General features: G+C 43.2%; 1 protein-coding gene across 2 annotated transcripts in view; it reads left to right on the top strand.

Moving 5' to 3' along the window:
• Positions 1–7,496: 7,496 nt before the first annotated feature.
• Positions 7,497–26,225, top strand: part of fam20ca (FAM20C golgi associated secretory pathway kinase a) — a 52,195-nt gene continuing 33,466 nt past the window's right edge. The window contains exons 1-4 of one of the 2 annotated variants that reach the window (XM_074656817.1): positions 7,497–7,721; positions 7,823–8,345; positions 10,513–10,697; positions 15,962–16,040. In XM_074656817.1, coding sequence (XP_074512918.1) covers positions 7,831–8,345; positions 10,513–10,697; positions 15,962–16,040 — 779 coding nt within the window. In that variant the 5' untranslated portion in view covers positions 7,497–7,721; positions 7,823–7,830. Of the gene's footprint in view, positions 8,346–10,512; positions 10,698–15,961; positions 16,041–26,225 lie in introns of both variants that reach the window. The other variant, XM_074656816.1, reaches the window with a different exon arrangement.

Raw genomic sequence — 26,225 nt, 5'->3', positions numbered from 1 at the left:
TTAATTGAGGGCGCAGGTTGTCTGCTCCGGCTAAACTCACCAACCCTTTGTTGAACGAGACCACACACACACACACACACACACACATATTAAAACATAGAAATGTGAGGAACTAGATCAAATCTGACCCCTGACACACAGCTGGATCAGCTCTGAAACCAATTAGAAGATTCACAGCCCACGCCATTGTTCTGCTCTTCTTCCAGGTGCGTTGGCATCTGATGTCAATAGAGGAAAGCTGATGCTTTAGTTCGTAAGTAATCGGTTATTAAGTGCAACAATTATAGTTCAAGATGTTCAGTGAGGAGACTCCGGCATCAACAGATGGCACCAATAAGCTCACATATACAGTTTATAGTCTTACAGACAGTTCTATATCTTCAGGGCAACATCATTAACACTGACTTAAAGCTTCAGTAGGCAACCATTTTTTGGCATCATTGGACAAAAGTTCCATAATAACCTTTCAGCATATTGTAATTCAAGTGTTCTGAGAGACTCCTGCTCCTCCTCATGGCTCTGTTGTCAGGCTTTAAAAAATCTAGCCCTTGACGGGAGACTTTGACCAATCACAGGTCATTTCAGAGAGAGAGAGCGTTCCTATTGGCTGTGCTCCGGCTGGTGGGCGGTGCTTGGTATTTCCCAAGCCCCCAGGAAGAGTGTCGGTCGTTGATCCCAACTTTCGTAGTGATCAAACGGCAGTACTGCAACTTCCATATCCGTCTTGTGATGCCATTGGGCCCCGAAAAGACTTTTTCCCATAGACTTACATTGGGAAAGAGACGTCTGTAACTCAGCGGATAATTTTTTTTTAGGTGAATCAACTTCCCAGTACGAACACTCTAAAGTCCTTATTTAAATCATTAGGTCCTAAAAGTTGTAAAACGCACTAATAGCCGAATCCAGAGTTATTTCCGTTCTTCCGTTCATGTGAATGAGATGCAGACCGAGGCTGGAGCGCCAAGCCGTGACAACGGCGTGACGTTGGGACCATGGATGTATCAAAAGAACTGGATACAGCGTTGGAGGCGGGGCCCCGTTCATTCCTATGAGAGTTGCCGCCTCCAACGCTGTATCCAGTTCTCTTAATACATCCATGGTATTTCCTCAACTGATCTCAACATGGCTGCCGGGTCACAAACTTTCTCATTTTACAGCTAAACAGTACACTACAAGATGTTTCTGAAAACATTTGAGGAGAGAAATAGGCATTACAGTAACAGAATATTGATTCATATTTGATCAGCGCTGCCTAGTTTGACCGTTTGGTTGGAGTTCGCGATTGATTGACAGCTGCTCAGAGACGGAAAGGCTTCAGATCAGCTCTGATTGGTTGTTTTCCTTCAGTCTGTGAAAACTTGCAGATGCCATTAGGAGCACCGGAGGACACAGAGGAACATGATTATTTTCAGATTACCGGTCTCATGCACTACTGACAGGATAGTTTATAAAAATAACTTTTTTTAATCAGATTTGCTCCATTTCTACCCACAGTGCAGCTTTAAACACAAAAACATGTGAAAATAGGAGTCCAGGTTGAAAAATACTTGACCGTACCTGCGCTCTGCAAGAGGTTTGCGAGTGATTGACTCCAGATCAGCTCTGATTGGTTGTTTCCTCTGTGAAATCTTGCAGATGCCATTAGGAGCACCGGAGGACTCAGAGGCACATGATTTTATTTTCAGATTACCTGTCTCCTGCACTACTGTCAGGATATAGCGACCGTTTTATAAAAATAACTTGTATTAATCATATTTGCTCCGTTTCTACCCCGTGCTGCTTTAAGCCGGCCCTGATAGCGCCAAATGCAATTAGCTGAACACACTGATGTTACGGGCCACACTCTTTTCAATGTGTAGTATGAATTTCAATATAAAGCGTCACTCTGGCACACGGACTGTAACAGTATTTCATTTGGACCCTGTGCCAATCACAGCACGACACAGAATTAGAATAATGAGAGCACCGGCGTCACGCGCAGCGGTGCGGTGGTCCCGCTGTGTTGATCTCTTTATCTCAAAGACTCAAAGAGTAAAACTGAGCTCGGGGATTTTAAACGAGGGGGGTGGTAGGGGGGTGTGACCTTGGAAGTTAAGGCACAGAAGGGATGGCTGCATGTGATTTGGTGCGTATGAATGGACCAATTCTTAAAAGAGACGTGACGGTGTTAACGCCGCTGCCGGCCCATCTATCATCAGAGTGCTCAGGTGGTGAAATCTTGTCTGTCCATCATCTGCTGACAAAGTAGTTGACACCTTGATGTCACCCAAGGTCCCGCATTCACACCACGATCAAAGGCCAGATGATAGATGTCTGCCTTTTCCTTTTACTCTAAGGTGACTATCAATATTGAATGAGCTCCGGGATGATGAACGATTGTCATTTTAAATGCAAAGACATATTTGACAGTCACAGTTTTCTATGTGGATCTGGTCTCTTCTGTGAGTTTCCTTCCATTGCAACTGAGGATTTAAACAGCCTGCAGGTGTAAATGTGAGCGTTAAAGCCGTTCCACACCAAGCACAGATTTTCACAGATATCTGGAATAGATTCTGACTAGTCACAATGTAATTATGACTAGTCAAAAATCAATTGTGGATATTTCTAATATTAAAGGGCCCATATCGTGCTCATTTTCAGGTTCATATTTGTATTTTGTGTTTCTACTAGAACATGATTACATGCTTTAATGTTAAAAAAAAACTTTATTTTCCTCATACTGTCTGTCTGAATAAACCTGTGTTCACCCTCTATCAGAAACGCTCCGTTTTAGTGCATTTCAACAGAATTGTATTGCTAGGCAACAGCTTGGGTCCATGTTTACTTCCTGTCAGCTGATGTCATTCACATACACTGCGACAGGAAATAAACGGGGACACATTTAGAATGTTTATGTTTAAAACTGTGAAATGGTCTAAATATTGTAGATTTGTGACATCACAAATGTACAGAAATCCTAACGGTTTGTTTCAAACGCACAGTTTCTGAATACGGGCTGTGTGTATTTATCTGTGGAGTGAGCGTTTTGATACTTTCACTGTATTTATATATCACTTAAACCTGCTTTATAATATAAAAGACATGTTATGACAATATGGGACCTTTAATTCCGGATAGTCAAGCTTAGCTATTAAATGTTAAAATGGTTTGCTATAGACACCTACAGTCAGTGATGGGCCCTTTTCACACAATGTCCCTGGCATGTCCCCAAAGAAGTCAATTTTCAAGTGAATAAATGTGTCATTACTCAACACCCTCTCTCACACTTCCCTCTCCATCTCTGTCACTAGTCCTGACTCGCTCGGCCACACCCTCCGTTATTTTACCAGCGGTGCCTGATGACAAGCCATTTGTCAAAACAACCTTTTTATTGCTATTATTCGCTCGCATTATTCTCCAATTATAACTTCTACGCTTCTGACATTTGCGCGACCATTTATGCCTCAGCTTGAAATTAGCTGTTAACAAATCATCAGGCTCATAAAACTGCCTAACAGGGCTTGATGTGACTGAGCTTATGGCCTTTTATGGAACGCAGCAATAAAAATGGATATATATTTTTTCATTATTGCTCCCCGGAGAGATATTGTGAACGTTTGATTCATTGGATTCAGAAACAAGTTTTTCCGTCTTTAATCCGCTGCTAAAGTTACCTTGTTGTATAACCTTGATTCTTGCAGACTAGTTTTGACATTGGTGAGGTGTGGGAGTTCGAGTTGAACTTTGCAAAGTCTGCTTCCAACCTGAGGAACAGACGAGCCCTTAGGTCAAACATTCAGACACACACAGGCAGACACATAAATACATCTCGGTGGATTCCAGTGGAAACCTGAATCCAGAGTAAGCATTGATTTTTCTTTTTTTTTTACAGTAGCTCATGTGTTTCTCCCTCTCCTCCCTTCCCATCTTATTTTAAACACAAGGTGAACCGCTCTCTAATACCCAAGGCTAATCAAAATGATATGAGACCAGCTTCGCCTATGAAATGCAGAAAGACTTTGGGTCCCCGTGTAGCTGAGCTGCTCCGTCTTTAGTCCCTTCTCCTTCCTCGGGGTCAAAGGTTACCAAAGGAAATAAATGTGATGCAGAGATATTGCCCTGGGAACGGAGCTGTGAAACCAAGAAATGTGGTGTGTGTGTAACTTTAAACACTATTGCCTTATCATTCACTGGAGTTGAGATTTGAAAATATAGTATTAAAGGCTTAAAATACATCACTTTAACCACAAAACAAATCATGTGAAAGGAAAGTCGCTGCAAAGCTTATAACAGAAGAAGTACATTCTCATATCTAATGTATTTCTTTACCTTTTCTACATTAGTTACCTGTGAAGACTAATGTCACAATGGCTCAGATGTGATATGAGACTGGTTTGTATGTACAGTATGTGTGCTATACACAAATCTGGGATAATACCGGAAGTAAACAAGTCGCTGTTACTGCGGTGGCGTCTTCCTACAATATGTGCGCGTTTCTAATTGAATCTGTCATAAAAGAAGTGTACAACTTTGTACTTTTACCTGGGCAGACAGAGTGTTGTTACGTCGGGCAGACACACAGCTGACAACCTGCTAAACTAAACTAAGTGTGCGGTGGAGATTTTTATTGGGAAAGTGTCTGCATGTCCGCGACACTACACGCAGCACCGTGGCTGCTAAGTTAACGCTCCCAGACGGTGAACTGGGGACTCAGTTGTCTGTTGTGATCATACACTGCAGCTCGCACACCGCTACATCAGACGCACTAATTCCATCGGTTAATGGTTAATAATTGGTTAACGAGGGTCGGTTATCGGTTAAGAACATTTTTCAAAATTAGCATCCCTACTCCGTGGTGAAGCAAAAGACATATTGTTGTTGCGTTCTTCAGGTCCTGTGGACAAATTAGACGCATATTACTTTTTTTTTGTTACCCTCTTCACATAATAATTCCACGTTCATTGAGATAAAAATAGCGTGCAATCTGAATCTCTCAATTTGTCTTTCCACAAGTGATCTTAATTGGTTTGTTGCCAAGAGCATGAATGATACAATTTCTTCATAATCAACACAATTGGGTATTTTATCACTTTTTTAACAATGCACGAAAATGGGTGAAAACAAAACTTCTTTTCTGTAAAAGTATTTTTAAACAATTAAGTTCTGGACAGTGAGGGAAAATGAAAATTACAAATATGCTTCATGGACTGAAATAGTTTAGTCTGTGTCTATGTCATGTGCCAAAATCAACTGTAGCACGCTCACAGGCTCAGACTGCTCCCACAGTAAAATCCCTCATATGTGGTTAACCTGTTTTATTTTTACTCTCTGAGCCGAAGCAAATCATATAATTCATAAAATACCTTTTTAGTGCCAGTGGATTCCGACATGTCTGCGCGTGCCAATTCTGTTTTGTTCGGCGCTGCGAGATGAATGGGAGGGGACAGCAGGCTCGCCCTTTGGGAGAACAATTTGTTTGCTTGTTAGCTTTAAGATCCTGTTTTATTTAGATGCACAAATCTGGCAGTGGCATGAACTCCAACTCGGTGCCTCTGGGAGGACGGTTCACAAGCCAAGTGAAGCTCTTCCAACTGGGCCCACTTGGTGAGCCTTGTACAGCAAACACACAAACAACACAAGCCAAAGGAATGATGTATAATTTGTTCATTTTATTACTTTGTGATTCCACTGAGCTGAAGACATCTAACGTTGTTATATACCCCGTCTGCTTTGTGGCAAAATAGATTTTCTGAGTGTGCTTGTATATTTCTGTATGTGCAGTCAAAAGGCCTCCACTTATTCATTTAATCCTGAGAAGTCACAGAGAAGTCTCGTCCAGCTCCGGCTATAAGTACCGGCTGCAGTAATTGCTGTCGGTGTTTTGTCCCCCAGCAGTTTACAGTAAATGAAAGGTGTGTTCCACTTTATCAGCAAATAGAAGAAAATAGCCTCCGAGAGGGCAGGTAGGTGTGTTCTGACTGCAAAACATCCATAAGAGAGGATGAATGTTTGTTTAAATAACCAGATTAGAAACCCTTTGATTAAAATGGAATTGTTAATGTCTAAAGTAAAGTTTAAGTGGACAGCGTGGCACGAGATCCCAGAAGAGACACACACTTATAACACAAATAAACACACAAGCTAACTCTAAGCTAAGAGGAACTAGAGGCTAATTCTTAGTTAAGGGGAACTAGAAGTGATATGAGAATAAAGTCATAGGTTTACGAGAAAAAAAGTCGAGGGATTTTAGAGGGAAAATAGAGCAGCGCCTCCATGAGGAACATGGAGCATCTTGTGAAGTTATACTTTAGTTTAGGTTTCACAAATAACGAAATACTTAATCTTTTGCCACATCAGTACCACATTATCATCAGTATCAGGACCTTGAAAACCACACGGACCTGGGGGAAATTACCTTTTTTGTGGAGGAGGAAATTACTTTTTTTTTCGTAAAGTTACGACTTTATTCTCGTAATATTACGACTTTTTTCCCCTTGAAATAGTATGAATTTATTCTCATTAAATTACTTTTTTGTCATAATGTTATGACTTTATTCTTGAAATCTCTGATTCCCCCCCCCCCTCAATGTAGCCCTAATTGAAAGCCCTTTTTGAAAAAATATATTTCTTTTTTCTCGTAAAGGTATGACTTTATTCTCGTAATATTACGACTTTTTTCCTCTTTAAATAGTATGAATGTATTCTCATTAAATTGCGACTTTTTTTCGCTCATAAAATTATGACTGAATTTTTCATAATAAACACATCTGTTTTTGAAAAAATATTAGTTTCTTTCCTAAGACATGCAACCTTACACTGCCAATAAAAAGAAAGAGGTAGAAAATAAATTCCGGTATATACATTGTTTGGTCACATCGCCCCTCAGTATCCTATATATTGTCCTTCAGCTCATCCAGTCTGTCACAGTGTTCCAGGTTGAGTCGACGCCCTCTGGCTGCTCTCCGTGGAGCTGCAGCCTCTCCGGCTCTCAGTCTTTCAGCTTCTCCTCCCTGAAGCTCTCTCTCTTTCATGTCACTAGTGCTTTCACTACTTGTATGTGCAGAGAGACGCAGCCAGCCTCCTTTTCCTCGTGATGACGCCACCGAGGCTGGACTCAGAGGGCTCCGATCATAATATTTAACACACAGACACCAACCCACCTCTGGATGAACACTTGGAAGGAAGACAAGGCGGTGGAATGACAACCGGGATCTCTGCACCTGCACCTGCCAGCCAGTCTCCGGTCTGACTCTAACGAGGCTGCATACGAGCATCTCACCGGATCACCTGTTATAATATATTTTTATTATGGGATTTTTCACTTTTTTTTCTTTTTTTCTAATCAGCATAAATACAAGGAAGGCTGTTTGAGTGGATCAATCTCTAATGTTACTTTTCTTCAGTTTTCTGACACATTTTGACACTCCTCTGGCTCAAGGATGCAGATTTGATGAAGAATATTTTTTAACAGGACCCCTCCTCTTCAAACCTCCTCCTCTTCCTCCTCCCTGTTACCTCTTCTTAATCTGATATCTGCTCAACAAGGCAATGAATGAAGTGTTGAGCTGCTGCCAGTGAAGTGTCCAAGAGCTCCCCACCTGTCTGGGAATGAAGAATCTGGACTATTATAATAAACAATAAAGACATGCATGATGGAGTTGTTAGGCTGACACACATTAATGCATGTGCAATGATCAGAGTGCATCTTAAACGCTGCTTTGTCATCGTGTTGGACATCTAAGGTGCGCTTAAAAGCTTATTCTCTGCATAAAAGAAAGCATATATATGAAGATGATTTTGTTTCGTAAATTCAGAGTGTTGATACTCATGGTGTTTTTGGTAGCGTGCACCATGCACATCATGATAGACTTGCTGCCGAAGCTGGAGAAGCGAGCGGACGGTGGAGGAGAGAGCGGCTGTCAGTGCGCTCAGCAGCCGGGCGAGGAGGCGCAGGGCTGGGGGAAGAAGCACCGCGGCAGGTCGGCGGCCGGAGCTGGAGCCGGCTGGCCTAACAAACACACGCTGAGAATCCTGCAGGATTTCAGCAACGAGCCGAGCTCCAACCTCACGTCGCACTCCTCTCTGGAGAAGATCACAGCTGCAGCAGCAGGAGCAGGAGGAGGAGACAGAGGAGTGGAGACCTCCAGGCGGATGGGACCGTCGCTGGAGGAAAACAAGCCGCTCATGGGAGACTCTAGCCGGGGTCGCACCGTGCCTGCTCTCGGTGGTGCCTCCCGGTTGTCTGCTCTGTTCGAGCATCCTTTCTACAAGGTCGACCTTCCATCCCTCTCGAATGATGACACTTTGTTCAACGTCAACACGGACATCAGGTTTTACCCCAGAGCAACAGGGAACCAAGCTGGATGGTAAGCTGATGGATGGAGCAGATTAAGGACATGTTTTGTTGTACATGCACGCCTCTGCTCAGTGCCTTCATATGCTTGATGTAGTTTACCACACTGTTAAGAATGTCCCAGTAAAATAACAGTAAAGAACTGGCAGCAGGGTTGCCTTTATGTTACTGTAAAATTAACATTATTATACTGTCGCTGAAATTTACAGCTTTGTACTGTTAATGACAAATACAGTTTGAACTGTATTCATTTCACAGTATTTTACAGTTAATTTACTGTTTAAAGGGACTGTTTGTAACTTTCAGAATTGCTTGTTAACAGCGACACCTGTGGCCGTTAAGTCAACGAAAGTCAGCGTCAGGCTCACGCTTGTGCTCGCTCTACATAGACATGAACGAGCATCGCTCAAAACAGTGAGGCGACACACGTCAGCTAAAACCACAATATCACTCTATATTTCACCTGCTTGGCAGTAATGTTAGCTGACCAGATGGAGGTCTCTCCATGAATCACTGGTGATCCTAGTGTTGGCTTTTCCTGCTTCAGCCTCCGGGGCTGAAGCAGGAAAAGAAACGTTATCGTCTCCCGACCGCAGCCAGAGGAAGGCAAGCAGGCAGAGGAGCGGTCTGAACAGCGTAGCCACACGCATATGCGAACGCGCATATGCGAACGCGCATATGCGAACGCGCATTGGAAACCGACCCGGTAGATTTATACGCGTAAAAAGTTACAAACAGTCCCTTTAAGTGTTTTTATTACGCAAAATAATTGTGGACAGTATTCACTGCGTTCCCAGGACCTCTTTGTGCTATCTGTCCCAAAAGCTCGGACAAAAATTGGGGAAAGGGCTTTTGCATATTTTGCACCCTCAGCCTGGAATTTGCTCCAAAATGACCTAAAAATCAAGGAGCTGGTATCATTAAACATTTTTAAATCTAAAATGAAGGCTTTAGAAGCAGACTCTATGGCATGCCAATGTTTTTAGCCCCCTTGCTGTACAGCTGAAGTTCCTTTTTGTCCCCCCATTTGTCTTTAGGTAGTTCTCTTTTAATGCAAATTTTAGTGCTTTTAGTGTTTGTGAATTGTATTTTGTCTCAATATGTGTCTGTGTCTGCAACTTTGTGTTCTTGCTGCTGACCGTCTTGGCCAGGTCTCTCTTGGAAAAGAGGTTCTTAATCTCAATGGGACTAACCTGGTTAAGTAAAGGTTACATGGGGAACTTAAAAGGGTTTACAAGTGATGGGGATCCAAGTAAGGGACAAAAAGTAGATGATGTTTGTTATGTTTCAATTCAGTACAGGCCTACAAATCATGAGACCATCTGCCTGTGCATGCACACATCTGTCCACCTATATGTCCATCTGTCTGTTTAAATATCATCAAATCAAGCAGAAGACAGGTTCATCCATCCGTCCAGTCAGGTTTCTCTGCCTCCACTATAATGTCCACTCATGCATCTGCTGCATCCACCCATCTCTCCTATTCTCATGCCATCCTACCTTTTTAGGCACGCTATGTAGGAGTTGCCATCCTGCTGGATTATTTTTGTATATATCAGTCAATAAAACTGCATTTTAACCTCATAATAGTAACAAACCCAGGTAACTTGAATGAATGAGCATCAATTTGTCTGATACAGTTAGTTTATATTAAGTAGGGGTGTGAGAAAATATGGAAAAAAGATTGAATATCGCGATAATCTGTTTGGTGATTCTGCATAGATTTTTGATTAATAGTTTACATGCAAAGATTAACTCAGTCAATACTTCATTTAATTTGCAAAGAGATGCTCCCTCTCAGTGTATGTGTCCTCTCAAAGTAGTGCTATGATGTTGGATGTTATAGAGACTGGGATAAATGCAAATACAGATCCCATTGTTCTGATTGCATAAAAAAGTAAACTTTGTTTTACTCAGATTTTATGCATATGGTGGTATGTTCTTTATATTATGACAGTTTTCTAAAAATTAGATTAAAAAAATTGCAATATATGGCCTTACTTACAGTATCGCAATGTATTGAATCTTAACCCCTGTATCGGTATCACCAGATTCTTGCCAATACACAGCCCTCAAGACTGCAACAAATACTGTAACCATCAGTTACATAGATTAAAATAATCTAATCAGGAATCTGCTTGCACACCTTCTTGTTAAACCTCCTCTCCCTGTGTTTCCAGGCACAATGAGGAGGGGAACGAAGAGGAGGAGGAGTTCTCTCCTACCGGAGAGGTGACGGCTGAGTCTTACCCCAACTGGTTACGTTTCCACATCGGCATCAACCGCTACGAGCTGTACTCCAGACACAGTCTGGCTCTGGACGCCCTGCTGAAGGACCTGGTCACACAGAGGATCACCAGCGTGGGTGAGTCAGTCAGTCAGTCAGGGAGAGCTGTGTGTGACCCAGGTGTGTCAGATTAGAGGTTATAGGCTGAAGTGTTGGGCCAATATTGATCATTTGGTTCAGCACCAACATGATTGTTCCTTATCACTAAAACCTGAGAAGAGCCTGCCAATGAAATGGTAGTTTTGTCTCATTTTTATTCCTTTTTATAGCCAAACTAAATTATGTTTCATTACAGTAATATGTGTCTCTATGGAAAGTTTTACTATCGTGTGATATGATGCAATTTCAGAGGCTTTTCCACCCTGGCAAGAGTACAATTCTGTTGGGTAAATACAATAAAAAAGTATTCATATTAAAAATTGAACCTGTCGTGGGAGCTGTATCAGCCATCAGAGACATCAACTTGTTGAACACTAGAGTGAAGTGTGTGCACCTGACTTCCTGTGTGTACAGTGAATCACAATGTGTGGGTTCCTGTGTGTACAGTGCCAGGCTGTTCTCACACACTGTTCGTAGCTGTACCTATGAAAGGTAATGGGTGTAGGTAAAGGTAGGGGTGTAACAATACATTTTTATAACGATACGATATTTAAACTTTCCATGGTTCTGATACAATTCAAGGATGATATTTGGCTCATCTAGAGCGGTATGATACGATGTGATACGATGTGATACGATGCGATACGATGCGATGTGATACAATACGATACGATACGATGCAATGTGATGCGATGCGATGCGATGCGATGCGATACGATACAATGACTTGAAGTCAATGCAGTAACTAATTTTTGCCAAAAATTCGATCAGTGTGACTGTGAACTAAATAGCTGATACTGGACAGTGCACGTCAGGATTCCTCAAAGCTTTCCTTGTGTGGAATCAGGGATAACATACTGGATATCATACGTTCCACGATCCGCGCCCCGAGCTCTGATTGGTCAGTAGGCGGTGCTTTTATACGAGTTGATCTCTTATCTGGAATATAACCTGCTCCGGAGCAGGTCAGGTGTTCAGCATAAGTTGCTATGGCGATCTACCCCGGTAAGAAGTGAACCACCATCATAGGTTGAAGTTACCTCTCTAACCCCAAATCCTGCTTCGTAGTACAGGCCTCAGGTCATTGATGAGTATGAATATTATGCAAGAGTACGTGAACTTGAGCATCAAGGAAAGCTTTGAGAAATTCTGCTCTGAAAAAGTAAAAATATGTCGAGGTGCAAAAGTCTTTTCTCCAAATTACTGAGGGACAGGTCTGCCATAAGACTATTTTTCTCCACTGTTGTTTGCCGTAAACAACACACTATGAATGTACTTCATTGTAGATGCCGTCTTGGCCAGATCTCTTTAGTGAAAGAGATGTTGTCTCAGTGTGAAATCATTTTTTTGCTATCGTGGCTTCATACAAACTGGACAGTAAATATCAAAATATCCTCCACTGGTGCATGTTGTTATCTCTTTGTGCATCAGTGTCATTGTATTTCTCATTGACGCTGTCTCAACTGTCTCTTTGTTATGAGTCCCTCAGGCAGCTCACAGTCATTCATCATTCATGCTACAGCCTACACTTAGTAGTTTGTGTGTTTTCAGTCCCTTCTGTTTATAAAACATCATTCTGCGCCCAGACACACCTTTAAAACGCCGTCTGTCTTCTGAAAAGAAAACCCAGAGCAGTGTGTTTGTGTGTGTGTGTGTGTGTGTGTGTGTGTGTGTGTGTGTGTGTGTGTGTGCGTGCCTGCAAGCATGCATTACAGCTTTTGTGCCCCATAATTGGAGCACACACTTACCACATATCTATTACAAAACAGAGACAGCATTAGAAAGTTTCCCTGTTCAGCATTTTTCGGTGCCTCCCTCCTCCGTGTCTGTCTCTCTGTGGCCTTTTGTTCAGTCGTCAGCCGGACTCATAAATCATACGCGCGGTGCCGTGAGGTGGCACAGGTGAGAGCACGGTGGATTTATCATCACGGGATGGGAGGGAGGATCTGATCTGGTGGTGGTGGGCGAGGCCTGGAGCTTTGCTGAAAGACTAGAGAACATGACGGTTTAGAAAAAGACGACAGTGATTCATTTGTGGGTGAAACGGAGCGAGAGATGGATGGTTAGATCAACAGACGCACATACAGATACTGAGACAGATGGCCTTTAGGGAGAATCAAAAGATGCTGAAGTTTACTGTTGTTTGATTGCATGTCGGCGCAGATACAATCCAGAGAAACAATCAGCCGAGCTTTCCACAGGGGATTACCTTTTGTCGTTTCCAATTAGAAACAAAACTTTCTAAACGTCCGGCGCAGAGCAGGAGAATTGAGGTCAGCTCCTCAAGGATTGTGGCTTATGGGTCAAGGTCACGGCATTAAAGCATAGTCCGGTCGTTTGCAATCTCTCAAAGGTTTTAGGCTCGCCTATAAGTTTAAAGATTACTCTGTATGGGGGCACTATCCACTTGACCTGGCTGCAGCAAATCCACCCGATTCGACTGTTGTCAGGCCATTAAATAGGTCGCTATAAGCACCATAGATGTGGGTCATGAGGGACCTACTGTGCCTAATACGTTGAAAAAGTGAAACTTAAAAGCAACACGTTCTAACATGTGAAACTGAATGAAACGTCACGTTTTGAACACAAACAATAATGCTTCTTTAGGTTTAGGCAAAAAATACAACAACTTCTTTAGGTTTAGTCAATAAAACTACAACTCCTTTAGGTTTAGGCAAAAAATACAACAACTTCTTTAGGTTTAGTCAATAAAACTACAACTCCTTTAGGTTTAGGAAAAAAAACTACAAACTTCTTTAGGTTTAGGAAACAAAACTACAACTTCTTTAGGTTTAGGCAACAAAAAACTACAACTTCTTTAGGTTTAGGCAACAAAATCACATTAAGTTTAGGGAAAAACATTGTGTTTTGGGTTAAAATGACTACGAACACAAAGACAACTACACCTTGTTGGTTTCACGCAGGATGCGATAGATGATAAAACCTACTAGTGGATGTAGTAGGCACCTATTGACCCACATCTATGGGGCTTATAGCGACTGATAACGCCTATTTAATAGCCTGAAAACAGTCTATTCAGCTGGCAAATCTGGCACATGTTTAGGACTAATGCATTCTTTGGCTTTGATTTCACTATACTACTTTCAACATCCACCCTCTGTCGCTGACCCGAGGTTACTAAGGTTGTACTTTGTGCAACAGTGGATGTAAAATACAAAAAGCTTTTTGAAAATGAGTCACGGTAAAATGGGGAGGCTTGCCAGCGGTGAGTAAAGCAAAGTGAGACAGACGGAGCATAACGGAGAGAATGTGAATAAAAGGATGACATATACAAACAAGAAAGAGAGGAACAATCTGAGAGAAACACCAAGAGCGTCAATAAACACAAAAGACAGTGCTGTGTAAGGGGGTAGAGTGCAGCCAGCTACTCAGCCAGCGAGTGGGTCCGCTACACAGGGCTTATGTTGATATTGGGGTTAGGCAGAAGCGCTGTGTTGTGTAATATGCTCAAGTTAATGCGCTGTAATAAATGGGCAAATCCCCCGAAAGCCTGTCCATTATGACAGAAACACAAGGCGTTTAGACAGGCCTGGCGGTCCCTTTGTTTGAGTCGGAGGCAGGCAGGAAGCCGCTCGCAGTGAGTCTCCGTCAGCCTCTGGGAGACGCCGTGGTGGACATGACTGATAGTCAGAGACATGTGTCCTGGCTCCTCTCCCAGGGTGCAGGAGGTCAGTGTGGTGGTTAACGGAGAGAGATGTGTACAGAGAAACATCTGGTCAGAATCAGGTCCACGATGTGCACATATATACACACACAGATTGAAACATACAGATCATTATTGATTTGATTCAGGAAATTAAGAACATGTAATTGCTAATAACAGGTTTCCCACTCACCCTGGAAAACCTGGAAAACAGGTGACCAACTTTCCAGTCATTGAAAACACATTGAAAATGAGAGAAAACATAAAACGTCCTGCAAAATCGTGCATTGTCTTTGAAAATTATTTCAACATTCTCCTATTTTCCTTTAGCTGAGAATGGACTACTATGTAGGTAGAGTTGTTCCGATACCGATACCAGTATCTGAAATGCGCCCGATACTGAGTATCGAGTATCGTCGAGTACGCCAGTCTGTGCACCGATAGACTGCATAGACTGGCGTCTCAGTAGGTGTGTGGAAAGACTGGTCGTGTTGCTGTTGTATTTTATCTGGCCTTTGCATATTCTGCAAACAGCGAGAAATTTATCGAGGACATCTTCCTTTTTTTGCAAAATGTTTCCACACGCTGGACCTCAAACACGGCTTGAAAGTCTGTCGATCGTCTGGCTCTGCTCGCCATCAGCCATTCTTTGTTTTGTTGTCGTCTTTCTGAGATGCGCTGCTGACGCATGTCGATGACGTCATAGACAGTAAGAGTGAACGTTTAACATTTCTTTACCATTAAAAGTGCTAAAAAATTCGTCCATATAACGTTTGTCGTGCTTAAATACAAGGTGCAAATTCTCAAAATCAAAGTCTTCAAAATCAACAGGAATAACATTCAGGTGTAAATCTTTTTAATGCAGCAACAATTTGATTAAAATTAAATTCCAGACTATAATGTATATAGTATATAAACATAGAATTGAATTGAATAGATTGGCCCTCTCAACGATATCCAATCCGGTATCGGTATCGGTATCGGTATCGGTATCGGTATCGGTATCGGTGCTTTTGAATCAGTCTTCCTCAGAGAGGAATATATTAGTGCATGGCAGAACCCCTGTCTAGTCATTCCAGCTAGATCATCACCAAAAATGTCCTGGAAAATGATCTCTAGAAAAGAGTGGGAACCCTGATTAACACGCTGCTGAATTATAGTTTCAGTGGACTTTATGTGCTAAACATGAGGGGCTTTCTATCACTCAGTCAATCAGTGTGTTTTTTTGTCTCTCTCAAGGCAACACGTGTTGTCCAAATTGTCCATTTCCACTTCCATCCCTCCGTCGTCAGACCCAGAACCAGCCGTAGTTGTCAGCAGATGCTTTTCACGCCACTTCTGCCTCTCAGTCACACCCAGCTCCCTAACTGCCACAATTTTGCTCTTTGATTGTACAGTGTCTGGCTAATTGGTCAGCAGATGTGATGGCTCTGTTATGCAAAATTGCAATCGTCCTCCAAATTGGCAAATAAACCAAACAGCTGTGCATACGTGCATGTGCATTTCTGTGTGTCTGTGTTTTGTGTTTGTGTTTATGCTTCAAATACTCATCTAACAACTCAATTGTTTTTCCTCTCAGCCATGAAATCAGGAGGCACGCAGCTGAAGTTGATCATGACTTTCCAGAACTACGGACAAGCTCTGTTCAAGCCCATGAAGTAAGTCGACTACATTTACATATTATTATTATTATTGTTATTATTATTAGTGCACCAAATCATCTGGGTATCGCAGATATTATCAGTGTTAGCATCTAATAGCAGTTTCTCCGATTTAAGCAAATCTGCATCCCACCCCACCGACCAAAACACCGAACATCGGAAATCTGTTTGATCCACTCGGTTTGATGTGCCCACTTGTACTGCATATGTTTCAAGAGGGGCTACGAGAAATCTCATCTGAATAAGTGCCAAGCACCGCCGCCGCATGTTTCGGTGCGTTCGGATACACAGCTCTCCCCTCCGTGTGATCTTTATTCTGTCTGCTTTTTAATTAACATCAACAGGCTTATGTGTTAATTAAAATGAGCACTGAGCCGTCGTCAAGACGTCTTCAGGGAGACATACATGCTAGCGAAAGGCGCGTGGCACATGAAAAAGAAATACCCTCCCTCTCAGCTGTCTGAGTTTTGTTGCCCGATGAATTCCCATGCCGACGCAGATAAACAGCGTCCAGGCCAACTAGAAGTAATTGCTCAGGAGCCTGTTTGATTGCTATGAAATGCAGAATACATGAGAGCCTCAGCGGAGAGTATTAGATTCTGGGAGAGAGACAGTCAGAGGGGCTGTTTGTGTTTGTTTTTCTCAAAGAACTGCTGATTGATACTCATGAAAGAGTCACATCTTGACAACCTGTACATGAATAGTTTGTGATGATTCTTTATATCGAGGGAACCGAGGCCGTTACCTCGAGGATGAGGAGTTCAGTTTCTGTGAGGTCAACAGCAAGCTTTGGAAATGAACGATGAAATGTTGCCGCCGAATATCTTTTTCACTGTCTGGGCTTGATTTATGGAGAGGCTGCAGAGTTTATTCAAAGTTCATCCACCTGATGTTCGGTGTTCGTTTCCCTTATTCAGCTCCTCTTAGCCTGAATCCAGTGCAACTTTATAGCTTACGTAATATATACACAAAAACAGCAGCAGTGGCAGTTCACAGTTGCACATGAGTCATTTTCTTTTTCTGTGTCCTAACTTGGCATTTATTTTCAAGGTCAATCAGTGGCTGATTTTTTTAGAGGCATTGTTTATGAACTTCGCCGCAGAGAATATGGTCCAAACAACGTCAATCTGAGCTTTTATACATGCAAACCTTACAAGTCAACAACTGCACCCAGCAGGCATCAATGGCATAGTCATATCTGACAGGGACGGTTATTACCCTGTATGTGTGTGTGTTTGGATTTGAATAGATATTTGATTAGACGAGGCTGCTTCTAGGCAACATGGACAATACAGTATGTGTTCATACATGAGTCCTGTGACGTCAGGATGGGTCAAAGAAGGAGGAGAGCGTTGTGAGGTGTGGTCAGGCATCATGTGTGCTGTACTGTATATACCTCTTGCTGATTGAAAGATTGAAGCCTCAGGTTCAGAGTTATGAGAATCTAGAAGGTAAATGATTGAGTCGTACGTGCTCTGAGTTTCATTTTAAACTTAAATGGTGTTGTAAACTTAGCAGGGATTGGATGCGTTACGCTCCGTCCAATGTAAATGTAAAAGAAAAGCTCTTATTTCTTACAGCAGATGTATGTAAAACAGTCTTTCTCAGTTGCTGTCAGAAACTCTTTTGACAGTAATTACATGTCACTTTCTGAATTATATGCTACAGATTCCCGCAGCTCTTTATTTAGCCTGTCATATTTTATTCAAACTCCTTGCTTTGACTGTCACAGTCGACTGTCTCCAGTGTTTACAGATATTATGCAAAAGTCCCCTGAGCGGAAATACAAAAATATCAGAGTTTTTCTGAGAGGAATAATGTAGAAAGATAACCTTTGTTCTACTTTCGTTAATACACATCATGAGGTTTTATTGTTCCTGTCACGGCATGGATTTGTCCCACTTTTATTTTAGGATCTGTGGTGCATTCTGGGTACAGTAGTTCAGAGCGTTGTTGTGTTTTTTTCTTCACCTGTCCCATTGTGCAGCATCAAGTGGTGCTTCAAAGAGGCTTTGATGTTTCGGGCCTCCTTTGAGCCGAAATGCAAATGTGTACACTGGCATGGGCCAGGAGACTGCACGAGCTGACAGCTTGCCAGACACCTCCACACAATGTTTTCTCCGCGCAGCTCTGGGAGGAAAAAAAAAAGTTTGCGGCTCCGTTTTATCTGTCTGACAAACTCTATGATTGTGTTTGGTGATTTAAAGTGCCGGGTTGGAAGATGCTCGTTTAGTTTTTCAAACTGCAATTTGGTTAAGTGTTTCAGGTCACGACGGCTTGTTTTTCCCCCCACAAAAAAAAAAAAGGATCTCCTCTGATTTTTGTGCCAGCCAAAAAGGTTTATGATCCTCCCAAGAATTTTAATCTGACAGTCAAACATGGACAAATATAGTTCTTCAGTAAACCAAGAGGTCAGTTCATGCACAACTGCAGGTATCTGATGCCTTGACTACCTAAAGGCCTTGACACACCGAGCCGACGGTCGGTCGTCGGACAGGGTAGGGTCCGTCAGTCTAGTATTTTCAGTGTGTCCCGCGCCGTCAGCTCTAGTCTGCCCGTGTTGCGGCGGCGGCGGCGGCACCCGTCGGTGAGAGAAATCTCTCTGATTGGCGTTTCAGCTTAAACAAATCAGTGCACGAGAAGAGAAACGGAAGTGAGGAAAGCAAGCCAACGAGTAAAGTCAAGAGGAAGAACACAGAAGGCTCTTCTCATTTTTCATCTTAATCTCATCTGATCAGGGTTGCACGGTGATGCAGTGGTTAGCACTGTCAGCAGCTGGAGGGTCGCAGGTTCGAATCCGGCTTGGGGCCCTTCTGTGTGGAGTTTGCATACTCTCCCCTTGTTAGCGTGGGTTTTGTCCAGGTTCTCCGGCGTCCTCCCACAGTCCAAAGACATGCAGGTTAATTATTGACTCTAAATGTCCCGTAGGTGTGAATGTGAGCGTGAATGGTTGTCTGTCTCTATGTGTCAGCCCTGTGATAGTCTGGTGACCTGTCCAGGGTGTACTCCGCCTTCGCCCAATGTCAGCTGGGATCAGCTCCAGCACCCCCGCGACCCCGAATGGGATAAGCAAACCTGTCCTCGGCTGTCGTCTGAGTGAAACTTGTCGGCCAAAACAAAGGCGACGTGAGGCGACGCAACCGGTGGCCTTCGTTGCCTCTAGTTCTCTGATGTCGACTCGGTGTGTCCCCAGCTGATGAATTCTAGTGGTGTCACTGCGAGACGGTCTTTAGCCAACAAACATTACATACAAAATAGATTCAATTTGAACTAAAGATGGGGACATCAGCTGGCTCCGAGGCTGTAGAGGATGGAGAGGAATGAAGTGGCGTGTGAAAAGAGAGAGAGAGGGCTGGTGTTGGAAGACAGATGAGAGGCAGAGATGGACCGGAGGGCTGGCGAGCAGTTAGCACTGCCAACCTGTCAAGGAACTGGGTCTTCCAGCTGGAGGCAGGTTACAGGCCGAGCGGAGACCCTTCATTGCCAGGCCTCCGTGTCTGTCTGGCTCGAGTCCCCGGTGCCCCATCCTACCCGTCACCCTGCCAACATCCCGGCTGCGGTGGTGTGTGTATACAGAACCACAATGTTCATGTCATGCTAATTGGATTTGTCAGATGGAGGGTTGTGGGATTGAAGGAGGAGGTGTAAGCCTCAGATATGCAAAGAAAGAATTAATTTCTCCATCACACGCTGGTTGACAAGCCTGTTTCCACCCCCCCCCTCGCTTTGATTTTGTTGATAGTCTCACAGTTTCAAAAACGGTTTATGCGTTGTGAGAATAGCAGAAGTGACTTTGATCGTCCCTGTTTGTTGTGTACTGCTGCCCCTGTCGTGCCGAGAGCTGTTATATCAACACACAGGGTTCATCGCATGTAAACATGTGCTAGAACATATACTGTATGTAGGGCGCACATGCCCGTCCCTCAGCACCGTGGGGAATCAGGAGACGTCCTCATCTGCATGAACCAGATCAGTTCTGACAAGCTGGGGCTCCAGTGCCAGTAAAGCCAGTGGGGTTGACTGTGAAGGCTCTTAGCGGCAACACCCAAGAGGCTGCTACGTTTTTTTTTTGTTTTGTTTTTATCATCTGCAGGCTGTTTCATAACCACAAGTCCATTTGAGGGCCTCATCATATCGGCTCTGACGCAGTTGGGACACGACTGACGTCCCTCCGTGGATCCTCTCTGTACTGGAGATTAGGGCTGAAGCCATCTAATGTCCTCTGGAGAGCCTCCTCCCCGCTTGGGTTATTGATCTTATCATGAAAGATTGATGATTTTATTATTGATTTACATGCATTCACGTAAAGTGCAGGAGGAAGCGGAGCTGTTCATAACGTGTTTTTGATGGCTTGTGGTCTTTATGCTGAGAGTTCACCTGCCAGTTAATCTTTTTCACGCAGAGGGGTTTTAGATCCATATGCATATGAACTCGTGACTAGATAACAAGCATCTGTGGTTCAAATTAAAATAAAAACTGGTTGACAGATTGAGTTATCGCTGTCTTTCATACCAGCAGTTACAACAATGAAAGGATAATGGTCTCACAACATGGGAAAAAAAGCAATCCTGATCCAGAGAAGTCCCATTGTTAGGGAACCTGAACGTCTCATTTCAAGGATGAATACGGCGTGATTACATACACATGCATGCACATAAGCACACTGTACATTTACATATGCATGTAAATGTATGCATACATGACATGCACTGCAGGGACACGTGCAAAATCCCCTTCTGAATTCATCAACATGTCTTAACTGACATCTTTTTCATTATCTTAGACCTTTAAAGATGCTCTATGATATCCAGAGCATCAAACAACTATTACTGAGTAATGTCTACCTGAGCAGAGAATGAAGTCACTCTCCCTCTGTGTGTACAGTCGGCTACATCCAGGTCTGAGAAGTGAAGCCAATGCTGATGTGTCTTAAACTTGCATTCTTTCTAACAGCCAGCAGGGGGCAACTCCTCTGGTTGCTAAAAAAAGTCTGATTGTATAGAAGTCTATGAGAAAAAGAGCCTACTTCTCACTTGATTTATTACCTCAGTAAACATTGTAAACATGAGTTTATGGTCTCAATCACTAGTTTTCAAGTCTTCTTCAATACAGCATGATGTTCATTTAGTAAATTATGGTCCCATTTAGAGTCAGATAGACCATAAAGCAGGGGATGCTTTAGGGCGGGGCTACCTCGTGATTGACAGGTCTTTACCACGGCGTTGTCCGGTCTGGCAGTTGTCCGTGTTTCCGTCTTACAACTTTAACCCTTTCACGGTGTGTTTTCAGTTCATGAAAGTTAATTATAACCTCTTTGGTCGCCTAAAAATGTCTTATTCAGTGTTCGGTTGTGCTTAGCTCCACCCACTCAGCTTAACACTCTGTCAGCACTGTCGCCATTGTTTTCACCGTTAGCGCTGTTAGCTGCGAGCTGCCGGCTCAGCCGTCGCCACGCTGAGAGCCATGCGGAGGCAATCTCACATTTAGCACCTTCAAGGGAAAGGTATTTTTTACATCATATGCATTTTTTTTTTTTCTTCTTCTTTGGTAGTCACTTGTATAACAGTGTTTCCCTACAGAGCTTCCTCGAGGGCCATAAGAACGCCGCTGGCTCTCATAAGTTAGACACACTTTGAGAGGTGCAGTCTGAGCTCATCTTTGGGTGTGTGCCCGATGAAGCATGTTACTATAGACAGCTGTTCGCACAGCTGCAGCTCACACACACACACACACTTACATATGCACACAAGCTGCAAAGAGAAGGACGCTGTGGGGGTTACGGAGTTCGTGCACCCTCCATCACCGGGGCTGGTACTGGAAAATCGGCGAGCAGCGAGCCAAGTCGCAGCTGTAGCCTCTCACTCAGAGCTGTGGGAGTATCACACAGAAGGTGATGACTTCGAGCCCAACACTCAACAATAGAAAAGTAGCTCATTCACTCCCGACCGCTCGCCATTTAACACGTCCCTAATGATCTCCACCGTGACGAGTCAAAAAGCCTCCGAGCACATAAAGAGAGTTTAAATGTGATGAAACGTCAAATCTTTTTCACATTAACATCCTCGTCCTGTCGACCACGATGAAGTTTTCCGGCGATGCTTCTGACCTCAATCTTGCATATTATAAAAAGCTGAGTTGTCACATCTATCTTTTCTGTAAACTGTGGCTGCATCAGCCTTTCTGGTTGAGCGGCGCTCGGCGGGGAGAGACTCCTCAGGTGTTCGGCATCAGATTGGTCTCACAGTCGTCACCATTCAGTCCACTCGTGTCACACGAACACACAAGACCGATCAGCTGGCAGGGGACAGAGCAGCTCATATTGCCAATCAAGTTGTGTGACCTGGCTGTTGAAATCAATGACAATCTGTAGAGAGCAGGTGTGGTTTGTTCAGATAGAAGAGGCTGTACATTTGAAGTGAAGTGTGTACGTCCAAGTATGTTTGTTCTTTCAGCCTGGTCGCACGAAAAGGTGTGTGAATGGCACGATAATGCGCAGGGCAAACGCATGTAATAAGAACGGCGTTCTTGCTTTAGGTGTGTCTGACTCCACGTGAATATGCTACGCTCAGAGCTAGTGACGTAGAATAAAAAGTGAGAAAGACTGTTTATGGATGGCGGGAAGGGAGGTTGATGGTCCAACCAACACAGGACTTTCAACCAGGAGACCCGTGTTCAAGACCACCGTTTTGTTTTGTAAACTACGTTAGTGTTTTTTACGTTGTTTCCATACGTATTGTACTTAGTTTAAATAGGCCATAGCTAACAAGGCCAACCATGACGGTTTTGTTCCCCCCTGCTCTTACTGCACCTTCATACACGCATGTAATATTCACACTAGGGATGTTAATAATTAACCGTTAACCGTCATTAAGAATTTAAATCGGTTAAAAAAAATATAAAAAATTAATCAAAAAGCTGAGCAAAACTCAGAGGAGCGGCTCGTCAGTTTAAGGAGAAAAGCTGGTCCACCTTAAGAGAGTCTGAGCCGGTGTTGACACAGGAAGTTGGCTCAGGTCTTGAGGAGTTGTAGCATTTATTCACCGACAAATAAACTGTACACACACTGTCTACTACTGCTACGTTCACAGCTACAATGCCACCGACAACCCCACACTCACCGTCGCCACACACACACATGTCGGACACTCGCTAACGTTACGCCGCGCTGACGGACTGTATGTGTGTGATAACGGAGAGCACGAAGCCACCAGTAACGCTTCAGCTGCTAACGTAGTTAGTTAGGGGTTAGTCTTTACTTTTTCTTTTCTTTTACGTTTTTATGAAACTTTATTTCAAAACATTTTGAACGAGTGCATCGTTAGTGCAATTTTAAAAAGGGAATAAAATAAGAGTATTGAACCTCATTATTTTGGTTTACAGTGTAGACTAGGACTTTCTTTTGAATTTGATTTCTTTCAGAAGTTGCAGTAGTTAATGAAAGAAGGGATGGTTGTTTATTTGATATCAAACATGATTAATTAAATCTTTGATCTTGTTAGTTTGTGGTATACAGAAGCAGCTTGGAATGACACTGATATTGGATGATTTCTCACCTCCAAAAGTATGTCCAATGCACAAAGAAGTGTGCCCTTTGTATTGTGAGGCAGAACGTAAGGATGTGGTGGATGGATGGGAATGAGTAGTTTGCATAAACATTTGCCTTTCCTTTAGCCCTAACATTAACCAAATGTCTCTACATCTATTAGCCCTACATTAACCAAATATTTTGCATGACCCGAACCATAGCTTGACCATAGTTTATTTGCCACAGTCTTTCCCTAAGCTTAACCATTTAGATGTTTTAACTCGGGTGGTTTCACCATCATCAGACTGGTATTTACATCGAGTAACAGTCCATTGCAGCAGTAATAGAAGTTGTAATTTGCTCTTTCTCAGAAATAACTTCTGTGATTCGTGAAATCAGCTGTCGAACATTATCGACTGCGTCTCTCCTCTACGTTTTATTGTCTCACACACACACAGAGAGTGAGAGTGTTGCGGTGTCACAACATCTGTTTCTCATGCAGCTTTGTACTCACTGCCAGGCGACCCGGCGTCTCTTCTTCCGGCTCTGGGCACTAGCGACTCCCTCCGCAGGTCTTTAAGATTAATTTGGTTTTTAAGCTGCTCTAATGTGGCTGAGGATTGCTCATCTTACACAGCCTCTGTTCTGTTTCCCCTCCCTCTCGCTTCCATGCTCCTCTTTCATCCCCATCCTGACCTCTCCTGGCCTCCTTTATTCGCTCTATCAAAGAGTTTTGTATCATCCAGCTTCAGGTACTGATACTGTCTGATACTGTTGCAACGTCAGTAGTCTCTCCGCATACATGGCTTTCCACCGTGTACTCACTGTTCTTCTCCTTCTGTTTGCTCTCATTTACACTCTGATTTATATTTTTCCTATTTCAGGCATCCATGTAAACAACCCCACGTAATGAAATTCTCCATCTCGCAGCTTCACGCTGTGATGTTGCTGAGCAAATGATGTGGGTTGTTTGCATGTGTTTGAACTTGGAAGTGTTTATATCTGGTTAACCATGCGTGTACGTGTCTGTGTGTGTGTGTGTGTGTGTGTGCGTGCGTGCGTGCGTGCGTGCGTGCGTGCGTGCGTGCGTGTGTGTCCAGTGTAGTCAGTGCGTGGGCGCTGTGATGCGTTGACCTCTCGTAGGCTGTGAGATGATTCCGGTTAATTAGTGAGCCGCTTTTAACAGTCGTGTAACCGGCTGGTTTGTCTCATCTGCCCAGTCATCGGCGCACGCTGTTTCAGTTGAGAATTTGCATTAGTGAAGTTTTGATAAAAGTTTAGTGAAGTTGCAGCCCTCTGAGACCCACAATAGACCCGCTTTTTGGTCTTTAGGGGGAGATAGCAGGTCAACAATAGATGTCACATAGAAGTGGTGTACATCATCTGAAAGCTGGGAACCTGAAGATTAATTTGAGATGCTGCTCAGCACTGTGTGTCAAGTTCTTCTAGTCATGAATCAGAAATGTGTTACACAGATTTGGTGCTAAATTTAACCATTTTTTACCAGTCAAGAATTGATAATAAAAATGATCAATAATCCCTCCAAAATACCACATTAAGACACCAAGACCTTGAGGAACACCATAGAAAAAGCCATGCTGTGATTTGGGATCAAAAACTTTTGACATTTTGGAGATTTCTGCAAGAATTGCATTTTTCGGCGATTGGATGGCGAGCACTTCTGTTGTGTAAACTGCTCAGAACCCCCTTATTGTCAATCTAGCTAGGAAAGCCATCCATCCTCTGGTCTGTAGTTAGTGGCTGTAAAGTTTCATGAGGCTGTGATTATCCTAGAGGTCACCACAGGTCATTTTATACAGAGAGGCCAAGTTTCAAAAGCAATGGTCTCACTACAATGAAATGTCTCCTATGGGGACTAACATCATCACACATGAATACAGTTGGGCTCATTGGATCCACAAGAGGCTCAGCTTTACAGTGATACCCAATTTATGTAATTCAAGACTGTTTAGGGACCCCAGTATGCAGAAATATTCAAACCCATCATTTTAGAATAGAAGAAAATAACACATTTATACTGCATGTGATTATCATAAAGTGGGCATGTCTGTAAAGGGGAGACTCGTGGGTACGCATAGAACCCATTTACATTCACATATCTTGAGGTCAGAGGTCAAGGCACCCATTTGAAAATGACCATGCCAGTTTTTCCTCGCCAAAATGTAGCCCAACTTTGGAGCGTTATTTAACCTCCTTCTCGACAAGCTACCATGACATGGTTGGTATCTATTTTTAGGTTGGTCGGGATCGCGTCTCAGAGGGTTAATAAAAGTTTATTGAAGTCTTAATGAAGCCTACTGCAGATTTATCGATGTGTAATGTTTTAATTGAAGTGTCAATCATGTATGTGTGCCCTGCTTATTATATTTAATGCCTCGTCATTAAAGTGTGCGTTTGGGTCATTTACATCATTCACATCTGTCGTAATCACCACCGACTCGTTTCTATTCCGTTTGCTGGATGTTCTCAGAAGAAGTTCCATCTCTTCATGTTCCCTCTGTGTCTCACTCTCGTCTGTGTCTCAGTTCGCTGTCTATTCTTGATTCGAGAGGTCGGCGGTGCAGCATCTGGCGCCGAGCGTGCCTGTATACCATCTCAAATCTCAAATCACTTTTTTTTTTTTTTGACACGCAGAC

Source organism: Sebastes fasciatus, chromosome 13, assembly GCF_043250625.1.
Source record: "Sebastes fasciatus isolate fSebFas1 chromosome 13, fSebFas1.pri, whole genome shotgun sequence".
Lineage (NCBI taxonomy): Eukaryota > Metazoa > Chordata > Actinopteri > Perciformes > Sebastidae > Sebastes > Sebastes fasciatus.
Note: the sequence above shows the minus strand (reverse complement) of the source record. Positions and strands in the feature narration are given on the sequence as shown.